Source organism: Xiphophorus couchianus, chromosome 24, assembly GCF_001444195.1.
Source record: "Xiphophorus couchianus chromosome 24, X_couchianus-1.0, whole genome shotgun sequence".
Lineage (NCBI taxonomy): Eukaryota > Metazoa > Chordata > Actinopteri > Cyprinodontiformes > Poeciliidae > Xiphophorus > Xiphophorus couchianus.
Genome location: NC_040251.1, coordinates 10,364,509 through 10,388,070, shown reverse-complemented (window position 1 = coordinate 10,388,070; position 23,562 = coordinate 10,364,509). Strand labels below are relative to the sequence as shown.

The window sequence follows — 23,562 nt, the reverse complement described above, 5'->3', positions numbered from 1 at the left end:
TCCATCGATGGCACTGAGGTATACAAAGCTGTCAAAAAGGAATATCCCCATTACAGGGATTCTCCAGGTTTTGCTTTTTTGTTTTGTAAAATCTAAATGCTTCAGATCACCAAAAAATTATATTTTTTCAGACAAAGATAACCTGACTAAACACAGAAAGCAGTTTTCAGATGATGGTTTCACTTGCCAAGAAACTGGGTTTAACAACAACTAATCCCAGATACAACTTGAAAGGCAAACTTCGTGTTTCAAAATGGCTACTCCTCCTATCAACAGTAGTATACAACAATGTAATAGGGCCAATGTAGATAGAAAAAAAAGAGTAAATTTCCACTAAACAAATTTGGAAATTTTCTACAAAAAACAAGGAAACTTCTGAGTTTGAAAAGTCGAACATTTACTAGAAAAAACTTTCTGAGTTCACAGAAACTATTTTAAAAAATTTATAAAGTCTAATTTCTTGACAAAATAAGTTATAACAGTTTAATTTGCATTTGCAGTGAAAGGGAAAATTAATTATTGCTAAAACATTTTTAAAGGCTCATTTGTATTCAACCTTTTGAATATGGAGGTCTCAGCAAATGTAAAATCAGTCAAATATTTTTAAGGCTCAGATCTAATTTGACAAAAACCTGAGATTAGAAAGACCAAGTCATAATTTGATTACCTCAGAAAAATATCATATTAACTTTAGGAAGGAGAAATACAAAATCTTAACGGGAACTTTACGTAGATGATGAGGAGGATTACATTTATGAGACACTGAATGAACTGAATTATCTATATCGTTTTATTACAAACTTATAAAAATGTCTGCAGTTTTAGAAATATTCAACTATACAAGCAACTCCCAGATGTTTCATGATTATATCAGAATTATAGTCTGCTGCAGACTATAATTAAAATAACATAAATGCATCTTTTAAAAAACATCTGTTGCAGTTCTTGGCTTTTATGTTGACGCCTTCTGAAAAGAAATGGGTATAATATTGTTGTCATCAGTTCAAGTAGAGAAAGCTAATGTTGGCGACACACTCACTTTCCTCTGATTGCTGGAGTCCTTCTTGGTTGCTTTGATGAAATCACTCCGACTGTGAAGAAACTCGTCGTACTCCTCCTGCGTCATGTCTCCATTCTCGACGAGAACGTGCGGCACATGGGGCTCTGGTGTAGCACAGCGATGGAGAACATAGACATCAAGATGAAAACTGTCAGTTTCTGTGACTGAAAGCTTCACAGGGGAGTAAAAGAGGTAATCCAAAAGCACAGAATTACACCCACACTGATTGTAGAATTAATTATATCACAGTGGGGCTAAAGAAAAGAAAACTAAATGAGAAAAAGGATTAAGTTTCTCTCTTTCTTGTTAAGGGAAAGGATGAAGATTTAGTGAGCGCTGCAGTCGGCACACTCTTCCAAGTATAGGGTTTTACAAATCAGGATAAAATAAAATTTGGATCATTGCCAGGTTTTAAAATAATAACAATTTCACACTGTCACTCAGTTGAAGTTTAAACCAAAATAGAAAATTCACCAGCTTAAAGCAAACACTTTTCTGTAACTTTTTGTTTTTATTCTGTGTGACTTTATAAAGCTCCCGCATCATTTTGAATGAATTTTGGCCTACTATTTCCTTCAGTTCATTAAAGCCCAGCACCTCAATGGACAATGGACCCCCTTTGACTGGTCCACGTAATGTGAGACCTACACACCCTTTCTGGCTTTCTATCATAAAGACAATTAGGTCATTCAGTTGGGAGGAACATGTTTATGCATCCCTCCCAGTCCACCTTATGTTTCTGATTTTATGGTCAGAAACATAAAATCTTACCAAGTATTTTAATATTTTCGTGTGCAATAAATCTTAGCACACTTGAAACAAGGCATAACTAATTTACAAGTAACTTTTCAGGAAGAAATATAAGCTTGTTTTAAGTCAATAATTTCTTAATATTGTTGAAAACGTATAAGCTATTACTTATACTTTTTCACCAATATTGAGGAAGTATTAACTTAAAGTAGCTCATATTTTTTGCTGAAAAGTTACTTGTAAGTTAGATTTTTTATTTCAAGTCTACTAAGATAATGGCACAAGAAACTAGACTTAAAATACTTGGTAAGATTTTGTGGTTTTTCACTGTGTCGGTTTCCTAGACATTCACGCTTATATAATTTTTCTTCTGATTTGCTCCTTCTTTAACTATTTAAATCCTCTGTTCATCAGCTCAAATATTAACGTTGATGCATTTAATTTAGCCTTGGTAAACATTGTGTTATGCATAGATGCCAGAATTTCTTGTGAAAGTAATTTTGCCACTCCTTTTCCATTTTTTCTTAATTTTAGGCCATTGAAAATTTAAATAACTATCATGAGATTTAAACCTGGACTAGAAATATGTATAATATATGTAAACAGTAATGCCTTTTAAGGTCTTACATTTCACATTGTATTGTTGGTAATCGAAACACAATGCTGTTGCTAAAAGCTATGTGTGAATGTTTGAAGCACAGCTCTGTCTCCTTCATCCCTTGGCTGAAACTGAGCCTCCATGTTGTGGCAGAAGCAGCAGCACAAGTCTGCTGTGAATTAGATTGTCCCAGACTGACCGCAGGTCTGCTTGTGAACAAAGTGCTCATAAGATGCCCATCAGCTCAGTTTGTCCACGGCTCATTCCTGCCTCAGGGCGACAACCAGCCCACACATCCTGGAGATCAAGACGGCATTGAGGGACAAAAAAAGAGCAACATAGGAGGAAAAACCTTGGCAATGTACTCTTACACCATGGAGAGAAACTCTGCTGGCATGCAATTTTTTCTTTTTTCCTGGACAGGTACTCTAAGAAAGGTAGTGAGTCACCTCGCTGCTGATCTGATAACAGGCAACATATTGTGTAAAAGAAAGAAAAGCTAAGAGCCAATTTCAGAATGTTTTACTTGTAAATGAATAAAAGCCTAAGTGCAGAGCTGAGTTTTAAGTTATAAACCTACCGCTGGGGTAGATGAGTATTTCGACAGGGCAGTCGTAAGTGTACTTGTCAGCCAGTGTGATGACGACGCTGGTTGCCGAGCGGGCCAGAGGGTCTGCATCAGCTCGAATGGCGTGAGAAGGGCTCTCCACTCCTACACAGACCAAACAACAAGTGGCTCTAAAACGCCGGCAATTACTCCAGTCGCTAACAGCATCCTGGGCACACATTTCCAGAGGAATTCACACACAGAGGAGGCAGCGTTAACAATCAACAACTCAACAACTCAACAAACTTACCTGTGCAGTTTAAATAAAAAGCTGCAAATAAAGATTATTTTAGTAATTGATTAATCCATCGATTATTCTGACAATTAGCCAATTAATCAGATAAAAATATTGGAAAATTCTGGTGATTTTAACTAAGCCTTTTCAGTATTAAAAATACATTAAAAGATACAAATAAATAATTCAGTTCCTTTTTAAAATAAGAAAATAAATGTTTTATTTTCTGAAATGCAATATAATGTTGCATTCCTTGATCATTTGTATCAAAGGAAAAAAACAAAAGATAAAAAAATAATCCTAATAACATGCGAAAAGCTCAACCTTTTCTGTTCAACTTAATATCAGTACAGTGTTGGACTGATCTGTTTATTATTATTTTAATTAATTGATTAATAATTGATTAGCAAAATATGCCAAATTTTTTCCACCATTTGAACTGGGCGGAGCTAAAAGTATGCCAGTTGGGGTGTTTGGAGCCAAACATATCTACAACATTTCTTTGCATCTTAACTGCAACATTTTGTATGATTTTAGCTTAATTAATGCTCTGAATATGTTGTTCTTTCAGCAAGTGACCTGAAAGAACATTTCAGGTCATTTGAGTTAATATAGACTCATTAACTGGAGTCTATATACTCCAGTTAATGATTCATTGATTACTGAAATAGTTGATTATCATCTCAATAACCGATTCAACACAATTAATCGTTTCAGCCTTAGATATAATCTAGCCCACTTTTGTATTAGAAGGGAGATGCATTGAAGCTACACAGACATTAAATAGGGTCACAAATTATGATATAAGATAATATGAGTGGCTGTGTGTGAGATTCACCCAGAAGCAAACACCATGAAAAATTGCAAATTTAATCTGGTTGGTGGGAGACTGAGAGAAGTTGTGACTTTTTCAGTTTGCAAGTCAGAGACTCAGTGATCAGCTCAGAAACAAAAACCTTGATTTTGGACTTTGCATGATTGTCTCTGACTACAGAAAAAGCATGTTTGGTTGTGAGCTGTATTTGTGCAGCTTCCCCTACATTTTCTTATGATTCAGAACAGCATCACTGATGTCTTTTTCTCCAAATAAACTGATGGTGCAGAAACCTCCCAAGTATGTTGAGAAATTCAGCAAATATCAAGAAAAACTCCTGGTACTCCCAACAGCGTATTTGTATTAGGATAGGTGCATGTATTTTATTTTATTTTTTGTGTTTTTATTATTGCATGACTGTTCGTGTTACTGGATATATGAATGTCTCTCTTGGGGATAAAGTTTGTCTGCCTGAAGCAGAAAAGTGGCATAAAACTGAAATCTTTTAAGTTACTGAGGATTCTTCTAAAATAAAATTTATCACTTTAGACAAAATATACAAGCATAGACATATGCAACACGGAAAGTGTCACCATGTTGGAGGAGTTTTCATATTACAGATGTTAAGAGTCTCCAATAATTGCATGTAAAAAAACAGAGATCAAACCTGCAAGAAGGTACGGAGCTCGAATCTCCAGCTGGAAGTTAAATTCATAGTCCATAGAGTTTATGGCCTCATCCTCCAGCAGCGTTGCCAGCCACAGCGGAGAGGAGTTTGGATTCTGATCGTGAGGACTTGAGGCACAAGTGGGTCTTTCACGACTAAAAATGTAGATATTATTTTTCAAGAACTTTAACATTCCACAACAGTCATGTTCAATATCTTACTTAATATGTATGTATTTAAGTAAATTTATGCATTTCAGTAACTCAAGCCACTAAGTGCATACACTGCAAAAACACAAAAGTATTTTTGGCCTAGTTTCTGGTGCTAACATATTAGCATGTGAAATAAGGCTAAATTAACTTACAAGTAATTTTTTAGCAAGAAATATGAGCTTGTTTTAATTAAACAATTTTATAATTTTGGTTTTTTAAAGTACTAGTTCCACTAGCACATTATTTCACCTATAACAAGACATTTTTCCCACATTAGAAGTAAAATAATCTGCAGTTAGTGGAACTAACACATCAATGTCAAGGAATTTTTTATTTAAAATAAGCTTCTATATTTTTGCTTGAATGTTACTTGTAAATCAGCTTAGTCAAATTTCAAGTGTTCTAAGAAATTTGGACTAGAAATTAGACCAAAAAAATGCTTGATAAGATTTTGCATTTTTGCATTGTGTTGCAATTAGTTGTACATATACTGATGTTTTTCTAGTTGTCAATGTGATATATTTTTTGCTTACAGTGAATGAAAACACAACATTCAAGATTAGAATATTAAGTGTTCATAAAACCAAAATGATTTAATGAAAAGTAGGTTTAATGTCAGCTTAAAGATTGTTATTATCTAAAAGTACTTTTAATCTGAGTCTCACCATAATCAGACTTATTGAAAATAACTGTTAAACCTACATTTAAAACACAATAGAATGTAATTTTAACACACATCGGTTTTTCATCTGGTTTTTGATCTCTTACGTTCGGGAGAAGTTTGGCGACAATCCCTGCTCCTCGTTGATGGTCCTTTGTACCCGAGGAGTACAAACTGGTGGGGATGAGACCCTGATACCTCCACTGGGCAAAGTGGTGAGCTCAGACGATGTGCTGACCAGGATATGTACCGTCTCCATTGGGGGGATAATTCCAAGGTTAACCACTAGCACAGTCCTCTCAAAGTCCTCATCCACCAGTATGTTCCCTGTAGCTCCAGTTTAGAAAAGATAAAATATTATTTAGTGTCAAAAAACAATGTAAATGTATTTTAAAGTAAACTTTAATAATATCTACATTTTAATAGTGGATTCTTTGGTTAATTGTTTTATTTTTGCTTTCAAACAACTTCCTTGTTACAGCACAGTTTTTTGCAGACAGAAAAACTAATTGGTCTGCAAATGGATCTTTAAAGATATGTCTAATGTTGGATTTAAAATAGTAGCTAGGTGAATTTTTAGAAACCCTTTTGGGCTGAATTATTAATGGTGCTTGCAGTCTCTGAAAATTAATCCAATATTTGCCATTTTTATTCTCTGAGTATGAAATGACAGAGCATATTAATATAATTACAGACAGAAAAATAAGTATTGAGCATTTTAACATTTTCTCAGTAAACATATTTAGGACACTTGTTCAGTAGATGTTGGTAACATCCAAAAATATCCTCACATACAAGAAAATCATTGTCCATACATAAAGTATTTTATGTTATTGGCAATAAAGTGAGGGGCCAAATGGAAAACCGATTGTATTTAAATAGTAGAAGACCCTATTTTGATGTTGATATTATATTATGTAGAAAATCCAAGCTGCTTTATTTTCTTTCTCTGAAACCAATTGAGCAGTTCCTTGGCTTTGCTTGAGGCAGTCTGCCACTAAGAGCACAAAGGAGCATCATCATAGATTCCTCCTTCCAGCAGCTGTCAGACTCTATCCATCACTGCTCTCAATTATTTGCACAGTTATTTGGACATTTTTAGTCATTTTAAATAAAATTTCTCCTCACATTCTCACATCTCTGTTGTTGCACTGTTTTCATTGTCAGTTACTGTCATTGGTCTGTTTTTTTAATTCTCAAATACACATGCACATTTTTTTTGCACATTCCTTTGGAACAAAGTAGGTTATTTTTAATAACTGCACAATGTTTATTTAGTAATTTTGTCCTTATTGCACAATATGGTATTCTATATTCTGTTTATATATATTCCTTGTTTCATCCTCGGAATTATGGTAGATTGTAACAGATTCACATTATTAATAATATCTCAGTAAATTCACTGTGACATGATCTTCACACCACCAAATGTTAGTGTTGCTGAAGCAAACTTTAAATGAGTGTGTGTTTTCTCTTCAGCAGTGGAGTCTGGTGAAGAGAGGTGGCATTGAAGCTGAGTGTGTTACTTCTTGGGTTGGTTTTTATCTTTTAATCAATAGTACAAATTAAGTGCAGGTTCTTCTACAACCCTCTACAAGAGGTCCTTGGCTCCTTAACAACTCTTATTATTATTCTCTTGACTCCACTGCTGCTAATATTGTGAAAATAATTTTTTGGCCCACTTCTGGAATATTCAGAAGTTTATAAATATATATTTGACAAATGTCATCAGTATTTTGAGCAAAACTGAGGTGGTGAAGGTCTTGGGAGAGCTTTTTTCCTCATGTCACCATGAAATACATTTGTGTTACCATGTAAAAGAGGAATGTCTTTACAGGCTATTAATAAAAAAATAAAGCACCTGACATTAATTTCTGCTCAGGGAGGTAGAATTGCTTTCTAAATACTCATTAGTTTGCCTTTCTTCATTTCTTTGTATGTAATTTCCCCCAACTTTTCTTCATGTTTCTAAATCTTCTCATTATATTGTACATGTGGATGACTAATCTGTTGTAAATGTCATGTCAAAAGCCTCAACAGAAATATATTTACAGAGAAGGATTTTGAAGTGCAATATTCATTTTCCTGCATATGCCTAATGCATTCATTAGGAATACAGCATGAGTATGAATAATACCCATGTCTCTCAGTAGCTTCATTGATTATGACTTGCCTGCTGCAAAAACACTGAACCAGACAGTACAGAGGAGGATCTAGGATCAACATTAACACTTTACAGAGCTGGAAAAGATCCTCAGACTTTGATTGTGCTGTTCTGCGCTTTCATCACAGCAAACCCCCTATACGCCGCACAAATAGAGGCCTTTGGACTGAGCTCATATAGCAATATTGATCTGAGTCACTTCAGCCTTACCGGTGCCGCTCTGGAGAGCCCCGTTAGCGGTGTGGCAGATGTCCTGATAACAATCATCAAGTTTTGCCTTGCCTTTTATTTGCAGGGTTATAATTTGACTGGATATCATAGCCTCAAACCCAACAACAATGGAATTTTCTTCCAGTGGATATATGAAGATACCTTCAGGGAAGAAAGAAGAAAAGACTGATGCTCAAAGGTTTGAATTGCCTCAATATGGCTGTGGAATGCAGTCGTCTCGCTTACCCTCAATTGCATGATCCTCAATATTCTCGTAGGTCATAGAGGCCGTCAGAGCCAGAGTATAACCCCTGACGCAGCAGGTGATGTCAGACACACTGAGGGGCAGAGCACACTGGCTCTCCTTGTTAATGAGTCCAGGCATCCTGCTCGCTTTAGGATTCTGCTTTGAAAAGCAAACAGAACCAAATCAGTACATTTGATTAAATAAAACAGAAAAATTGTTGGATTTTTTTTTTTAATTATTTTTACTTCACACAGTGAGAACAAAAGAAAGGTTCTCCTTTACTCTTTACATAGGATTTGTGATGGAAAGCAGTAGTCAGGTGCTTTTAATCCCCAGTTAAAATTCCATGCTAAATCTTCCAAAACCTTGTGAGAGAATTGTTGTATTTTGGTGATAGAGCCACACATTACCTAAGACAAGAACTACATTTTTCAGATGAAGCTGAGGTTTTTGTCAAAGTTGATCAAATTATAACTAGTTCCAAAATACCAGCCAGCTTAGAGCTAAAACATACAAATAAATTAATATATTTCATTTTCATCATCACACTGACACCAAGCACACAACCAAATCAACAAATAAATCAATTTATCAAGTTAAAACTGAAAATGCCAGCACCTTCTTCCCAACAGAAAATCTGCAAGGCCACATAAGGAGAGCTGTGCACAAGATATGTTCTCACCTCCTGGTAAATTTAGAAAACTTTTCCAAGGCAACGTGGGCAAATAGAACAAAGGGGAGATGTGGGAAGCTGACAGGTGCCTGACAAAGAAGACTGGCTGCCGAAATCAGAAGATGCTTCAACAAAACACCAGCTGAACGCTGTGTACACGTACACTTTTTTTTTTAATTTAATGTAACAGATTTGTATGTCATTATGTCGTGTTTGCATATTAAAAGTGAAGTTATATGTGGAAGAAGTTCTAAAAAAATTGTTGTGATCTCATTTTACATAACCAAAACTTGGCATTTTAACAATCAAGCCGATTGTTTGATTAACCGATCAACTTCTACAAAAGCAGAGATTTTTAAATAATGTGCCAGTGTATGTGTATCAACACAATGCCAAGATAGAAAGACATCAGCATCGAATTTAACTGAAAAAAATCAGCCTGTTGCCACCTTTTTCCAAGAATAACATCCATGTGTAACAGCAATGCTCACATATGACAAAGTACACATTTTTCCATCATCTACCTGTCATCTTCTCTCTCAGGTTAAATATTAAAGTTTGCTAAGCTGCAACTGAATGATGAGGCTGCTGCATAATGCACAGTTACATGTTATGGAGTTTTTCCTGAATGTCGCAACTAATCGCATAACAGCTTCAAGTATTTTTTTATAACCAATAATTAGTTGTGCCAGTTAGAATTTACTGCAATTTTTGTCTAATCTATACTGCCAACATCTAATAACTTCTGGTTCTTATGAGTCAAATACAAGTGTTAGCATCACTCGTATTTGCAATATGCCACATATTAGGAAAGTTTTTAAAAAAAACACTATATGCAAGTATATACAATTCTGATTAGGACAAATGTGGATAAAGGAAAATCTATTAAAAATCCAAACTTGTGCACCCAATTCTTTTTCTTAAAAAAAATCTCCAAGCATGTTAAATATATTCACTCAGTTTGGCAGTGAAAGCAGGAAAGGATTTTTTTTTAGAAAAAAAGGATGTAGATATTTGCTCTTCTCATGCTCACAACTTTTTGTATCTTTCTGCAAAACATGGGGCTTTCGCAGATGAGCAAGATGATCATTTCACAAGCACAATATGAAGTTCTAATAATGAAAACAGATGCTAGCTTTCAAACTGTGCTTCAATAACAAGCTGAACAACATCTCTTTCTTTGTTCAAAGAACACATTTCATTTCAAAGGGAATTTGACAATTTATTCTGTTCACCACTGAAGTTTGTTTTCGTCAGCCTTGATATTTCTGATAGGCTCTTCTTTTGCATTAACCTGTTTCAAACTAAGGTAGTGAGCAGTGAAAACTTCCATCCATTGTGCTTCTACTGTCTTTTTCTGTAAAAATATGTTTTTCTTTATGTTTTGCACTCTTTCACCTCCAATAATTCAAAACTCTACCTCAATATCTTCCCAATATTATTTATGAGCTCCAAATTTCCGTTCAAATTGAGCACTCTGCACAGAAAGTGATCTTGTTTCTTGTTTTTATTACTTTTGATGGCCAGTATCAATAAGATTAAACACACACCAGGGACACATTACAGATTCAAACACTACAGCTAAAGCTGTCAGTGGAGCATTCTTTATTGGTTCTCTAGCCTCAGTAATCCTCCTCAGTGTGATGTAAAACTAAGAGGTCTGGGGTAAGGTGACACCCGTGTTAAAATCATTCAAGATAAAAGTCGTGGCAATAAAAACAAAGATTTTAAGGTGACATTGCCATTGCTGTCCAGCAAGAAATTTGCAGGTAAAATACAGATCTTAGAGATCTATTGATAAAACTAAAATGTTCAGATACATTAAAGAGATAATAAGAGCAATTATTCTGTTTAATAAATGCAGTATTCTTCTTACTTCTTGGAATCCTTGGTAATGATTTGTGATAATCCTTAAAATATGTTTTTATTAATTTTTGCAACAGCATAAGCTCAAAAAAATTGGGGGAAAATACAACTTTTAATTTGAGTACATTTATTCACGAAGGGAAAATACTCAGACAATTTTTTATTTACTGGTAGAGTGGGTAATATGAGAAGTAAAATATCTGATTTTTTTTCATACCATAGCCGATATATATTTTTTATCTATTTTTAGCTTTTTTTTCCTCCTTTTCTTCAAAAGAAATGTTACATAAGAACAAATACTTTCAAAAACCTTTATTTCAATAATCTGTTCTGGGAGTTGACATGAATTCAAAATGAAATACAATCTGTAAAACAAGATGGTCACTGAACTACAGATGCCCAAGCATTGCACAATCCAGATTTTTCCAAAAATGTAATCTTTCTTAACTGCCAATTTGATTAATCGATAAAATCAATCAATTGCCCAACGCTACCGAACAGAATCTTAAACTGCAATGTCCAACATGCAGCCCAGCAAGTTCCCAGGGACTCACAATAACGCCACAATACTCTGCCATATTTAATACTTGGCAAGAGATTATTTTCCATATTAATCCTTTGCTTTATGCCATACCTGTCTATATTGTTTGGTGCCAAAAGATCAGCTTTTGCCTCATCTGGTCAAAGAAAAATCCTTAAAATTTTAACAAACTTCAAAGATGTATACATTGTGATGACATAAAAGACTTTTTCATGGCATGTCTCTCAAATCTGGTCTTAATGGTTTTAAAATGTTTGAACTTGAGATGTAACACTTTGCAGCTGAAATAAAAGATTTTGTTTTGATCTTCCTTATCATGGAGCTCATTGTTTTAGCAAGACAAGGTTGTCACGCAGGCTTGTTCGTCTCATTTTCAGTTATTTAAATTATTTAAATCTGATTTGAGCAGATTTAGGTGAGTAAGTATTTTTGTGCAGCAATTTGATAAATTTGAATAATGTTCAATATGTTGTGATTGCCTTGAGTGCAATGTTCTCTTATCTTTCCTGTTTTGAAGAACCATAAGCTAAAATGATCCTGTCTGTCAGATTGCATAAGTAAGGGTTTTTAAAAAAATACAAAATAAATATGCCAGTAAGATTTTTCTTACTTGAATTGTTAACAGTGTCAACAATAGTGTAAAAATCAATTATTTCTTTAAAGGGAATTTCAATTGGTTTTGTTTTTCTATTGTTTTTTGTAGTCTGAGATTACGCTACTGTAATAAAAGATTAATTCATTTTAAGGTTCTCCAATTTTGCTAAAACAAAATTAGCTGCTGCATTACGGCTCCGGTTTATTGTTTGTGCCTTCTCCTGCACAAGTAATCTTGCTGTCATGGGGTCTGCATCTGCTGCACAACCAGAGTCCCTCTGCACGAGCTAGATGGGAAGTGTAATGACGAAAGCAATATCCATAGAGACAGCTCTGCTCGCCTGCTTACCTGCATACTGACCAGCAGCATCACCAAACTGCATTTAATCTGACAGTGAGACTAATCACACTTTATCTCACACCACAGGTGATTTCTTCTCACAAAAAAAGAAAAAACACTTTAAAAATAAAAAAAACTTCAGGCTGTAATGTCAGGTCTCATATTCACAGACATAGCCAATAAGCAATAAACTCATTAATTTTATGATAATATCATTCTCAAGTGCTTTTTCACTGTGAGGAACATACATTTTAATGCACTTACAGATTTCTGTCATCTCAATACTGCCATCATGTGTCCAACCAGACACATACTGAGAACCAGACAGGAAAGCTTTATCTGGACATAATCAAGTCTTGTATAAATTAAGCAAACAAGCACAACTGGACTTGATTATATCCACACATGTGCAAAGGGTGTTTTATTTTTCGCAAAAGTTTTGTTTTGAACTGCTTTAAATCAGTGATATTAGTTCTTTTATGTCTTCCAGTTTTAGTCTAGTCAAAAGTGGGCTCTCTCCTGATGGGCTCACCCTACCAACCTCTGGATTTTACTAAAAACACAGTGAAGGCATCAACCCTGAACTCAGACAACATCCTTCATTTGGGTCAGAACAGACAGCTGCATGCTGTGTCACCACCTGTTGAGGCACAGTGTACCTGTTTACATCCGCTGACAGATTCAACCATTGACCCTTTTCCTCCTTCAGTTAAAACTACTGACAGTGATGTCTAAAGCAGGAATCGCCAGACGGAAGCAAACCAGCATTAAAATGCATTAGTGTTTCCCATTGTCTTACCTTTCATTTGTGTCAAGTGCACCGTGGATCTCTCTCTATCAGAAGTCCACTTATCATGAAAGATATCCTCTCCTCGTCCAGACTCTCCTTTGCTCTCCTCTCCAATTGCTGTTTTTTTTTTTTTGTTCGCTTTTGGTGGCGTACAGGGAATAGGAGTGCTGCCACAGGTGGCAGGAACTACACATGCAGACGCACAATGCAAGGAGGGGAGAGGGTAGATGCTGCTGCAGCAGCCAGTCGTGGTTTAGTCAAACCCAGCAACATGTGGTTGCAGAAACTGTTTCATTTATTTCTTCCTCTGCCTCCTCCTCTTCATCCTCCTCCTCCTTGAGAGGAGGATGCAGGAGTTTGAGGTTCAAAGAGAGAGAGAGAATCCAAAGCAACCTCCCCACCTAACCCTATTCAAAGCACCATCCCCACCCACTCATTGTAAGCTCTTGTTGACACTATCAACAATTCAGATATCCTTTTTAATAACATGCATGTCATGCAATGTAACAGCAGCAGCAGATGGGTGGAAGACAGCGCACATCGTCTGTCATGCAACCTCAACAGGCAGGCGGTTGCACAGGAGCGTTTTAAATCTAAAGTGGGCATTTGTCTGTCTCAGGGTTTCGTGATCACTTTGTTTGATACATCTGGGGGGAGGGTGGTTTGCTCTGCAACCGTTTCCATGACAATTAATGTGTGTTTGAAAAATCATTTTGGTGCTGTTATAAATGTGGAGATGGTCTCTCTGCATGTGTGTGTGTGTGTGTGTGTGTGCGCATGCGTGTGGAGGGGGGCGGGGGCGCGTGTATGCGTGTGTGTTGGTGGGTAGCTGGGACTCAACATCCGCCTCTAAATTGGATTAACCTGCAGCCAATGGAACTCACCCCTTTGTCCTCCCCCTCTTTCTTCCCTCAGTGCCACTCTCGTTTCCTCGCTGTCTCTTTTTTTCACAACCTAAGGAACAACAGAGGGGAATGTAGTCAATTTGTTGCCAGTATCTCTAAAGTTATTCACATAATGTATAAGATGTGAATATAACAAAAGTGAAATCATCATCTGTAGGAGCCGAAATAAAGAAAGTGCAAGTTTTGGTTTGAAAGAATTTATGGCACTCCATAAATTGTAAGCTTTTCTTACTTCCTTTAGAGCCTTGCCATGCTGCACAGTCTTTATTTTGAAATGTTGCCCTTACTGTACGGTATTGTTGTCTTTATACTGTTTTTATATGTTTTATATTCTATCTTTGTGTGAACCTATTGTTTTGATTTTCTGTCTCTTCATTTGCTGCTGTTGCACTGGAATTTCCGCATTGTTGGAAAATTTAAGAATTTAGATTAAATTCTATTTTACAATTTAATAAAATTGTAAAATGTTATTAAATTGTAACATTTAATAATTTTACAATTATTATTAGTAAAATTATTGATAATAATTTTATTATTTTATTATTAAAATATTAATAACAATCTTGATTTGAAAAAGTCGAGATTCAGCTTCAACTGTACTATTCCATTTGTTTAGTCTATTGACAAAGATGCTCAGGAATGGAGGAGCTTGGTGGAAAATAAAAAAGAAAACTGAATAAATTATGTCTAATTGCAACTGGCATTGTTATTATTGTTGGAACATACAGTACAGACCAAAAGTTTGGACATAACTGTGTCTAAGTACGGACCAAAAGTTTGGACACACTTTCTAATTGAATTCAATGAGAATGTGTGTCCAAACCTTTGGTCTGTACTGAATACAGTACTGTATATTTACAGTTATTGACAGGGAAATATACTTAATGTGGAATGTACCAACTTAATTCATGAAAAATATATTTTGCCTAAATGCAAATTCAGTATTAATTTGATGCAGACTTTTCTACTGATGTCAGGAATGGGAAATTTCCTAATCAATGCCAATCTTGATAGGAATTTTTAATTACGAGGGAAATTGTTATGTCCTCCAGGCACCACTAGGGGGAGACTGCATCTTTGGGAACCTCATTTTCCCCGTCGTAATAATTCGCTGAGCAAAACTTGGATGCCTTCAGGTTATTATTCCAAGTAAAGTGAGTACATGTCTTTATACAAGCATTTCGGGCGTTTCAATTTTAATCTAAAAAAAGCAAATGAATTAGAAGTATTTTTTTTAATGAATACAAAAATGTTGAAAAGATATTTAAATCAAGTCATTCAGAGGAAAAGTAGAAAATAACTGAACGAGTTAAACAATTTATATAAAAAAAACTTTTTTCAGAAAGATATATATTAATTTCACCTCTGTATAATCTCGTAAATAATTTTTATTTGTAAATAATTTATTTGGAGTCTATTTAACACTTTTATTGAACGTCCATTTTTATCGGAGCTTAAAATTACTATAATGATAATGGTTGTGAAGGCAGCAGTAACCGTTGAGTCTAAAGAAGGCAACGTGAGCACAAACTTTTGTGAAAGGTTCGGTTCACTTCTTAAAATGGCTGAAGACTCTTGGGCGTTAGCAGTGGACGTTCAAGAGGCGACAACGCCATCATTTCAGGTTAGTTAAATGTCTCATTATATAACACCTGTTCGTTGCTCGTTAGCAGATTAGCATACGGTGTTAGCTATCTGATGCTAATTGCCTTGAGTCATGTCTGACAGTTTCAGTTCTCCAAAAAGATCAACAGAATACGAGGTCCATTAAACGTGAAGGAAGACGTAAATGGTAATTTAATATTTTTTGTCTTCATTAAATTCTAGCTGTTTAAGAGAGCTAAATTTCCGCGGTGGTCTCTGTTTCCACCTGCAGCCAACGTGGTGCAGAACAAGATCCAAAATGAAGGGGGTGAAGGAGATGGCGACAAAGTTGACCTTGCCGAACAGTCTTTGCTTAATAAATTGATCCGCCACTCTCTGGTGAAGAACCGGAACCAAGTTGAGGTCCAGCAGGCGGATCCCAGCTCTCCTCTGTTCTCCGTGAAGACTTTCCAGGAGCTCAGACTGTGAGCTCTTTGGCGAAAGCCATTTTTTCATACGGTTTACTGCTTATTTAATTATTTTGTGAAACCTAACCCCGAGGGCCTTCAATGTTAGGAAACCTGAATTGTTGCAAGGTGTCTTCAGCATGGGATTCAACAGACCGTCCAGGATCCAGGAGAATGCTTTGCCTCTGATGATGGCGGAACCGTGAGTTGATATTTGTACTTAGGAAGTATTGGGGGAAAAAATTAGTTTTTTTTTAATATGTACTATCTCCAGTTGAAGTCTAATTTGGTTGACTTAACAAAAATGTCATCTACTGTTTTGTAAAGGAATTATATGTTGTCAAGGTTCACCAAAGCTTTTCTGACATTCCCATTCATCATAGAAAGGAATGCCTTTCTATGGCTTGTCCCTACTATGGTACGCTCAGTCAAGCCGTAATGTTATGAACATCAACCCCTGAATATTTAAATCTGGATTTCCCAAGTCCAGTATTCGAGAGCTACCATCCTGCAACTTTTAGATGGGTTTCTTCTCCAACACACCTGGATCAAATGAATGGCTTGTTATGCCTCTGCAGAGCTGAGTTACTGCTAGAGAGGGAAGTCAGCCTTTTGACTCTGGTGTGTTGCATTAGAGATGTATGTAAAAGTTGCAAGTTGGTAGGGTTGGGGACCATTAGGTTAAGGTATCTTTGTTTCTGTTAAAATGTTGATGTTTTTGTGTAAATGTATTTAGTTCTGCCTCACCTGGTCTCAGTGCTGCCCTCCTTAGGTTGAACAGTGGCTAGTTGAACAGTTGAATTTTCCTATTGATTAAAACTGTACAACTTAAGACAACCATGTCAGGGAGCCCTATGTTCAGGTATAAAACTATCTCACTCAGACACAGTTTTGAGTCGGTTGTGAGCATGGATATGACCGGAAAAAACACATTTATAGGGTTTTGTAGTCGTTTTATTTACTTGCCTGTAAATTGGTACTATTTGTTTATGGGGACCAAATGGCAAAATGTGGAAGCAGACAGATGAATTGACCAGAGCCAGTGGTGAGCAAAAGATCTGAGTGCTCTGGGTTTTTTTTTACTTATTTTTTTGTCATTTTAGTTAAATGCATATATTGACAAAGCATTAAGGAGCTCTGTTCATTAATCAAGGCTATTAAGTTTGGTGTAACATCAACTTGGCTTTAAGTGAATACTTTTTCTGTTATTGGTGTTTCTCATTAAAAATGTAAAACATTTCTTCTTCCCATGCATGTTCTCGTTCTGTCTAGACATCAGAACCTGATTGCTCAGTCGCAGTCTGGCACTGGTAAGACTGCAGCTTTCTCTCTGGCCATGCTGAGTCATGTGAACCCTGACAATACCTGGACTCAGGTGAGCAGAACACCTTCAGAGCATCCGACGCCTCCAGTGCCAGGCGTCTTTAACGAAGACTGAAAATCTCTCTTTTAGTGTCTTTGTGTTGCGCCAACGTACGAGCTCGCGTTGCAGATCGGCCAAGTGATCGAACAAATGGGCAAATTTTGTCCAAATGTGAAACTGGCCTACGCCATTCGAGGGAACAGAAGTAAGATGCTGAAATGGCCTTTTTGTTTTTGGTTGATAGGATAGTCTGTGTTTACCTACTATATTTACATAAGTATCACAAAACTTTCAAGAAATCAATTAAATCTAAGGAATTAAATCCTTTATCTAAACAAGGAGGAGCTGCTTTATCACATCATTTATAGAAGAAAAGAGGAAATTTTGTTTATCGTCACTTTCCAAAAATAATGACTTAAGTCATTTTTTGCCAAAAGTGACTTTGGCAAAAGAAAAAAAATCTTTACAACACCCACTGCCCCTGCCCTCCAACTTTTGGCTAAAAAAATTATTTGGGCCATTAATTTAGGAAGGTGATGATATATAGAATAACATTTGTATACATTCTTAATTACATTTAAGTAGGGACTGAATTAAAAACTAATTACTTAGGCCTGCTAAAATGAAAACTATTTGAAGAGAAACATAAAGGGTGAAGGAAGTTAAGTATGTTAGGTTTCTAATGCACTCAAGTTTGCTGTTCTTTATCATCACCACTGATGTTTTATCAGTGGTGATATAAAACATCAATGGTAATGCTTTATATCTGCATGACACTTTGTGTTTTCTAGTGGAGCGACATGTCAAGTTGCAAGAGCAGATTGTCATTGGAACCCCAGGCACTATCCTTGACTGGTGCACCAAGTACAAGCTTATTGACCCACAGAAGATCACAATGTTTGTGTTGGATGAAGCTGATGTGATGATCGCAATGCAGGGTCATCGGGACCAGAGCATCCGGATCCACAGGTGGTTTTCTTCCTGAAAAACCCGATGTTGAATTTAAAAAAAAAAAACATATCTGATAACTGCGTTCCGTTTTAAGGCTGCTCAACAAAGACTGTCAGATGCTGCTGTTCTCTGCAACGTTTGAGGACTCTGTAATGAAGTTTGCCGAGCGAGTGATTCCCGATCCTAATATAATCCGACTGAAACGAGAAGAGGAGACGCTGGACACAATCAAGCAGTTCTATGTGCTCTGCAGGGAGAAGGAGGACAAGTTCACAGCGCTCTGTAATCTGTATGGGTGTCTGACTATTGCACAGGCAATGATCTTCTGCCACGTAAGTTGAAAGTTATTTTTCAAATAAGCTTTAGAAATTATTTTTTAGTATGTGAAATAAGTCTGTTTTGGTTTTCTTGCGAAGGAATGCTACTTGTTCCAGTGTTTTTTTCATTATTGTTCTAGTTTGCCTAAAAAGTCCAGTTTGGGAAGGTGTGAATGCGCAATCGAACTGTTACGTGGACCAAAAAAACAACAAACTCTGGTCCATTGACAAACCTAAGTCTCTGTTCAATTGAAATGAACTTTGGTGAGGTTCAAATGCATATGAATGTCAAACGGACAATTTGAGTTTTTCCTTTTGTCGCAGACAGGAAAATTACAGAGACCTCGCCAAAAGCACAAAGCATTCTGGGTAAATAAAACTAAAACAAATCCGTGTGTCTAGAGCTAGCAGAAGAAATAGCTTGTGGTCTTTTACCAACAACAAAAGAGAAACCTTTCAACTGCTAAAATATTGATGCTGCTCAATTTTTATTAACATTTTATGAGGAAGGAAGTTGCGCACAGTGTCTTCAGAGGTTTTCATGCTGTTTTCTTCAGTACTTCATGGTGTAGCTCCACCACGGGTGAAGGGGGGGAACTGATTTTTTATTTTATTTTATTTTTTTAAAGGGTTTGGTTTGTTTAATACTGCAGTGTGAAACCAAACTGCACAAACTTAAAATGTAATAAATATTGAAATTTTAACTCCCTCTTAACAATATCTGGAAAACTATCACTAATGAGAATCTATAAATAGATTCTCATGAGAATCTATTAATAGATTCTCATTAGTGAATCTATTAACAAAGTGACACCACTTTGTTTCAAAGTGTTGGGAGTTTCCTTGATCATGCTCAATTTGCTTGTCAGACTCGGAAGATGGCTGCCTGGCTGGCCTCTAGCCTGATAAAGGAGGGCCACCAGGTGGCGCTGCTGAGCGGGGAAATGGCAGTGGAACAGAGAGCCGCTGTCATCGAACGCTTCAAAAACGGCAAAGAGAAAGTGCTTGTGACCACCAATGTGTGTTCCAGAGGCAAGTAGATCTGCAATTAAAACTTAATGATGCTAAGGGTGTTTATAATATCCCCGACACATATTTCTATCTGTTTGCAGGTATTGATGTGGAGCAGGTGTCCCTTGTGGTGAATTTTGACCTCCCGGTGGATTTGGAAGGGAACGCCGACAACGAGACCTACCTGCACAGGATCGGCCGCACAGGACGCTTTGGCAGAAGAGGCTTTGCTGTCAACATGGTGGACAGCATAAACAGCATGGAAATCATTAAGCAAATTGAAATGCATTTCAGTGAGATTTCTTTGTTTTGATAAATGTTTCTGATAATGACATCATCAGATCCTAATTTGAGTTTTTCCTTTTGTCCCAGACAGGAAAATTACAAAACTCGACACCAGCAACCTTGAGGAAATGGAGAAGATGACAATTTAATGTTCTGCTGCTTTCCAGTAGTTGACACTGTTTACATTGTGTCACATAGTTTGTTTTCTGCTAGTTTGCTATAAGACACTGTTTCTGGTACTTTTTTTTTGTTTGTTTTTGTTCAGATTTTTTGAGCTGCTTCAACACTGAGGTTGTACAGTCACCATAGGCTGCTAAAAGATGTGTGTTTGCAGTGTTATTGTTAAGTGAAATATCTGTTATATTATGTGACATGTATGTAGTGTATATATTTTTTCATGACATGTTTGCGGTTGTTTGAAAAACCTGTTTCAGCCCAGTGGGGACTTCAGTGTCAGTTTCATAATGCATTTCTGTGCAATATTGTTTTAAAAAAAACAAACATACAAAAAATCTTCTCTGCTGTTTCTGGCTTCCTGTGTTCAGTCGTGTTGAGCCTGTATTAAATACAAGAATCCATCTCTTCTTTTTTTTTTTTTTGCAATTTGTTTGAATAAATTTGTCAGAGTGACCAGCAATCATCCGAAGTTCAAATAGAACGAGTTTTATTTTCTCTCGTGGATGCAAAGCTTTTAAAGTTTCAATCGTGTAAGGCTCATTTTGTGCATCTTTTTAGTGAGATTAAATGTAAACACTTGATTTAAGCATGTTTGATAGATAAAGTCAACCCACTGTGAGCTGATTGCTTTCTTTAATGATTTAATGCTTCATCAGCTCAATGTTTAAAAGCTTGGGTCTGATGAAATGATGGCATGCAACATTCTGAAAAGACTAATTTCATAGTTAATGGCATTGTTAAAAAAAACATTAGCTGATATGAAAAAATTAAAGAGTTGGAGAGAAACCTTCAAATCAAAAGAGGGTGTTGGTTTTTCAAAAATAAATGCTTAACTCAAAAATGCCTTGACATTTTAGATATAGTAAAGCTTATTTCAAGGATGATGCATTATCATGTACAGTTGAAACCAAAGGTTTACGTGCACTGATGAGGACTATTTTTTTTTTTCTTTCTTTCCTGTCTGAGTTGAAATCTGACCAAAACGTCTCATTTTAGATCAGTCAGAATTACCAAAATAATTTTTTACAAACTGTTTTGAAAACAGTTTTTTCAGAAAACTAATTTGATTAAAATCTTCACTTTTTAATTCTTCAAATTAAAATATGTACATATATTTGGTCAGTGTATCAAGACTGACTTACCATGACTTGGGTGAAACCTTTCTGGCTCTCACCCTTCCAAAAACCTCAGATTAACACATTTTGTTGGTATAGCAAAAATATACAAGATTGAATTAGAAAAATCAATCGAGCCCAAAATAATTGTCACTTTATTTTAAGGCAAATCTGCAAAATGCTTTCAGTTTTTCTACAATATTTGACTGTTTAAAACACAGGTGTCAATATCCAGTCCTCAAGGGTTGGTGTCTTGCAGTTTTTAGATGTGCCACAGGTACAAAACACTGGAATGAAATGGCTTAATTACTTCCTCCCTGTGTAGATCAGTTCTCCAGAGCCTTGCTAATGACCTAATTATTCTATTCAGGTGGTGCAGCAGAGGCACATCTAAAAGTTGCAGGACACAGGCACTTGAGGACTGGAGTTTTACACCCCTTGTTTAAAATATTACATGCTTAATTTATTAAGCAGGTAAAAATTACAATATAATCTTTGTGACTTTAGTTTTATTTGGCCCACAAGTACTTTTGATTTATGATTTTGGCCAAAACAGCGAAAAATTTGGACACCTTGGTCTCTAGATTGCGTGTTATGCAACTGGCGACGTGTTCAGGATTTACCTCCAGGAATAAGCAGGTATAGTTGATGTTCTAATTTGAGGTGCATTACTAAATTTTATTTAATTCTGTTATTGAACGTTGTTAAAGTTTATACCAAAAATGGTTGGCAGTTTAAAAAAAGAAAAGTATTTGACCTGCTGGTCACCACACAATGAACAAAATCGACCTATTCCTATTTCTGATTGGTGCGTTGTTTGTTGCTCAGAAACGTGGCTCATCCACCAGGTTAATTCAAATCCAAAACTACTTTATTGATTTGGCTCAATAAAGTGTGGTATTTCTGCATCAGCGGTTTGTTTAATAGTGCTGGAAATGGTAAGAGATGCACAGCACTGATCTGTTCAGGATGCCACACTGCTCCAGGGTCATGTCCATGTCTGTAAAGGTTCTGCGTGGCACATCCATGGTCTCGATGAAAGCCTTTCTGTAGGTGGCAGCAAACCGGGCCTCTGCGCTGGCTCTCACCGTCCGCAGGGTGTCTGTGGGGTCAAAGTACTGCTCAAACCTCCGACCGCACGGCGCTCTTATAGCCAGAAGCAAACTGCCTGAATTAGGTGTTAGTGCTGTTTCTGAGGGTTCACACCGGGCTCCCATACTGAGCTGTCCATCTTTTCTTTTGGTCACTTCTCCAGACAGATTGAGCTGTACCATCATTTCATCCAAGTTCTTCGGCGACCTCTCCTCGGACTGCCTGGTCGGTATGGATGGAAGGACTTGGTACTTGTTTAGAGATGCTTTAGGAACAGCATCATGCTCCTGCGGTAGCAAGTGCAGAAGTTCCTCCCTGTTCCACCGCCGGGACTGCCGAAGCTCAGGCTCGGACAGGGAGCGGACGGTTCCGTCCGGCTTGCCCCTGAGATGATAGTTTGGGGCCTTCGGGTCGATGTGTGAACCACCTGGATGTAGCAAGCTGTCAACGGCGGGTCTGCTCCTCCCTTTCGAAGACTTTGGTCTTGCTAAATGCATTGATAACCTCCCTCAGCTGCTCCACTTGATGATTTACAAAGTGTCAAGAAAACGCTGTTAGTTTACACGACGACTCACACTGAGAGGCCTTTTAAGAATTAAAACCTACTGTAAACACAAGTAAATGTACTCACAAATGTATATGAAGCGTAACTGGGTCGTTTACCTTTCACGCAGTTGAAGGAGTTCCTTTCACTTTTTATCGGCGTCGGCAGGCGATCTGGTAACCATGGTAACCGGCTAAGCTCGATTGACACCTGGCGTTGGAAATGTGCAACTGCAGCAAACATTTCATCTCAAACTAATTTTGAAGGACACTGTGCTGGTTCGGTAAAATCGCCCCGGACGAGCTTAGAAACATTAAGAACTAAATACACGGAGGACACTTTGTTTCTGCAAACAAAATAAAATGTCGTTGTGTTTTTAAAGCATTGCTCTCAAGGATGAATAAATACTTAAGGTCTGAGCAGTCAAAATGTGTAAGATTTTATAGCAAAATATAGTACTAAATACAATGCTATCCTTAAAAACCTGGTAGAGGTTGCAAAATATTCGTCTTTCAGCAGGAGACTGACAAAACATACAGTCAGCCAGAGCTACAAAGGATTGGTTCAAATCAAAGCATATTCATGTGTTAAAATTCATTAGTCAAAGTCCAGACCGAAATCCAATAAAAATCCGTGTCAACACTTCAATTTTCTGACTGAGCCATTTACAAAAACAAAGATCTCCAGCTTTATGTACCAAGCAAATTGCAGCAAAAATTGTT

General features: G+C 36.6%; 3 protein-coding genes across 7 annotated transcripts in view; 1 reads left to right on the top strand and 2 right to left on the bottom strand.

Annotated features, from left to right (window-relative positions):
* The window catches only part of vwa5b1 (von Willebrand factor A domain containing 5B1), a 37,101-nt gene extending 23,771 nt beyond the window's left edge, over nucleotides 1–13,330 (bottom strand). Inside the window, exons 1-7 of one of the 3 annotated variants that reach the window (XM_028011613.1) lie at nucleotides 13,039–13,330; nucleotides 8,225–8,384; nucleotides 7,979–8,140; nucleotides 5,712–5,937; nucleotides 4,732–4,886; nucleotides 2,989–3,120; nucleotides 1,040–1,164 (exon numbers count right to left, since the gene is read on the bottom strand). In XM_028011613.1, the coding sequence (XP_027867414.1) occupies nucleotides 1,040–1,164; nucleotides 2,989–3,120; nucleotides 4,732–4,886; nucleotides 5,712–5,937; nucleotides 7,979–8,140; nucleotides 8,225–8,363 (939 nt within the window). In that variant the 5' untranslated portion in view covers nucleotides 8,364–8,384; nucleotides 13,039–13,330. The remainder of the gene's footprint in view (nucleotides 1–1,039; nucleotides 1,165–2,988; nucleotides 3,121–4,731; nucleotides 4,887–5,711; nucleotides 5,938–7,978; nucleotides 8,141–8,224; nucleotides 8,385–13,038) is intronic. The other 2 variants (XM_028011615.1, XM_028011614.1) reach the window with 2 other exon arrangements.
* Nucleotides 13,331–15,308: 1,978 nt separating this feature from the next.
* Nucleotides 15,309–20,558, top strand: ddx19a (DEAD-box helicase 19a). 2 transcript variants are annotated; one of them, XM_028010066.1, is made up of 12 exons: nucleotides 15,309–15,558; nucleotides 15,663–15,726; nucleotides 15,811–16,003; nucleotides 16,095–16,187; nucleotides 17,258–17,360; nucleotides 17,439–17,553; nucleotides 18,140–18,317; nucleotides 18,394–18,631; nucleotides 18,941–18,985; nucleotides 19,486–19,648; nucleotides 19,729–19,920; nucleotides 20,000–20,558. In XM_028010066.1, exons 1-12 carry the CDS (start codon nucleotides 15,403–15,405, stop codon nucleotides 20,059–20,061), a joined length of 1,602 nt encoding a protein of 533 aa, XP_027865867.1. In that variant the 5' UTR covers nucleotides 15,309–15,402; the 3' UTR covers nucleotides 20,062–20,558. The 2 variants fall into 2 exon arrangements, with proteins under 2 accessions (XP_027865867.1, XP_027865868.1); XM_028010067.1 differs by lacking the exon at nucleotides 18,941–18,985 and having other exon boundaries at nucleotides 15,315–15,558.
* A 1,495-nt stretch (nucleotides 20,559–22,053) lies between these two features.
* Nucleotides 22,054–23,082, bottom strand: ubxn10 (UBX domain protein 10). Of its 2 annotated transcripts, none has more exons than XM_028010108.1 (2): nucleotides 22,960–23,082; nucleotides 22,054–22,817 (listed from the first exon to the last, which is right to left on the bottom strand). In XM_028010108.1, exon 2 carries the CDS (start codon nucleotides 22,791–22,793, stop codon nucleotides 22,125–22,127), a length of 669 nt encoding a protein of 222 aa, XP_027865909.1. In that variant the 5' UTR covers nucleotides 22,794–22,817; nucleotides 22,960–23,082; the 3' UTR covers nucleotides 22,054–22,124. The 2 variants fall into 2 exon arrangements, with proteins under 2 accessions (XP_027865909.1, XP_027865910.1); XM_028010109.1 differs by having other exon boundaries at nucleotides 22,928–23,053.
* Between the last annotated feature and the right edge of the window lie 480 nt (nucleotides 23,083–23,562).

Bases quoted from the DNA above. Each gene is read 5' to 3' on its own strand.
- ddx19a (XM_028010066.1), top strand. From the start codon at position 15,403: ATGATAATGGTTGTGAAGGCAGCAGTAACCGTTGAGTCTAAAGAAGGC. The intron at 15,559-15,662 runs GTTAGTTAAATG...CATGTCTGACAG, and splicing joins CGACAACGCCATCATTTCAG to TTTCAGTTCTCCAAAAAGAT. The intron at 18,632-18,940 runs GTAAGTTGAAAG...CTTTTGTCGCAG, and splicing joins AGGCAATGATCTTCTGCCAC to ACAGGAAAATTACAGAGACC.
- ubxn10 (XM_028010108.1), bottom strand. From the start codon at position 22,793: ATGCATTTAGCAAGACCAAAGTCTTCGAAAGGGAGGAGCAGACCCGCC.